We start from the raw sequence: 1,572 nt of genomic DNA, 5'->3' as shown, positions 1-1,572 counted from the left end.
ACAAATTTGTTGGGTATGAGTTGCTCTATTTAAGGCGTTAAGGGGGCTCCAAGACGGTAGTAGGAAAACACTAGCACGTGACCTTATTAAGGGCTGTGATTGGTCAGTTTGCGTTCTGGCGGGAACGGTTCGAAGTTGCCGCTTCGAATAATAATCAGTCACGTGATGACAAGGAATGGGTTCTCCGCTACGCTCGCGTTTGTTTATATTTAAATGAGAAGAATGGCGATAGGTAGTTTCATATGTAATGGCGATCGAGGTGTTAGTTTCACTACACGTACGTATGTATGTATGTACGTATGTAAAGGTTTTGGATGGTAAGTGTGCAAGACATTGTAGATCTTTGGCTGGGCTAAAAAGTCACATTCGATCACAGCACCGTTAAGTTAAGCTTCGTGCAATGGACATACTCGATAACGAGGGGGGCAGCCATCGTGTATGTATGTATGTATTGAACAGTAGTTTATTTCATTGACCGCTGAAGGGATGAAAAAGTTAAATTTATTTCAGTGAGATTTGAACATAAAAATCCAGGAAAAATATCTCAAGGTGTTTGACCCGGCACGTTAATGATTACGTCAAATATCCACCCTTAGAAAACACGACGTAATATGAAATTGAAACCAGTTGAGAGGATAAGAGGAGTGGACAGAGAGAGAGAGAGAGGGGGAGGGGAGAAAGAGAGGTAGGGAAAAAAATGAAAGAGTGGAGTAGAAAAAAAAGCAATAAACAGAAAGTGAAAGAATGAGAGATTGGGTGAGAGAGAGAGAGAGACATCTGTAATTTATTGTTAATTGTGAAAAAGAGAGAGAGGCGTGAGGAAGATAAGAGATATAAAATAAAGTGAAGTATTCATTTAATATCATTGTGAACTCAATAATTTTAAGATTGTATTGTGGCTGTTTGTTGAATATTTGCGGAAATGCCCACAATGGATAAAAAACCTCTTGACGAAGAGAAAAACTCCTCAGAACCGACGGTACACGACTTTTCGTCACCAGCTCCCCAGTTAGAGGAGAAGAAGAATCAGGAAATTGGACATAAACCTGAGAAATATGTGGAAAATAGAAAAGTATATGAAACTGATGAAGAAGAAGAAGAAGAAGAACAACAACAACAACAACAACAACAACTCCTCCAGCAGCAGCAGCAGCAGCAACAACAACAACAACAACAACAACAAGATGCGATAAACGTACCTCGAAATAGAGACATAGAACCATGCACTACACAATGGTGTAGAAAATTTAGATGTGCAACCATGAGCATTATTTTCATAGTAATTTCACTTATTGTTATTACTTTGATAATGACAGTTGCTAATCATATCCAAATTAAGGTAACGTAACTTAATCTTATTTTAATTTAGTTTTTGTCTAACAATTTACATAATTAGATGCGTAGGCGCAGGCGTGACTGTGTGGTAAGAACTTGCCAACCGTATAGTTCCTGGTTCAGTCCCACTGCGTGATACCTTGGGTTAGTTTTCTTCTACTATTGCCTTGAGCCGACCAAAGCCTTGTGAATGGATTTGGTAGACGGAAACTGAAAGAAGCCCGTCGTATATATATA

The 1,572-nt window shown here is 38.9% G+C and overlaps 2 protein-coding genes across 2 annotated transcripts in view; one reads left to right on the top strand and one right to left on the bottom strand.

The window, feature by feature from the left end:
- LOC106876234 (tetratricopeptide repeat protein 38) overlaps window positions 1–1,572 on the bottom strand; it is a 66,700-nt gene that overhangs the window by 21,713 nt on the left and 43,415 nt on the right. The gene's annotated exons all lie outside the window — the stretch shown is intronic.
- Window positions 789–1,572, top strand: part of LOC106876235 (uncharacterized) — a 14,170-nt gene continuing 13,386 nt past the window's right edge. The window contains exon 1 of the mRNA XM_014924717.2: window positions 789–1,339. Coding sequence (XP_014780203.1) covers window positions 923–1,339 — 417 coding nt within the window. The 5' untranslated portion in view covers window positions 789–922. The remainder of the gene's footprint in view (window positions 1,340–1,572) is intronic.

This window comes from Octopus bimaculoides, chromosome 24 (genome assembly GCF_001194135.2).
Source record: "Octopus bimaculoides isolate UCB-OBI-ISO-001 chromosome 24, ASM119413v2, whole genome shotgun sequence".
In the NCBI taxonomy this organism is placed as follows: Eukaryota; Metazoa; Mollusca; class Cephalopoda; order Octopoda; family Octopodidae; genus Octopus; species Octopus bimaculoides.
Note: the sequence above shows the minus strand (reverse complement) of the source record. Positions and strands in the feature narration are given on the sequence as shown.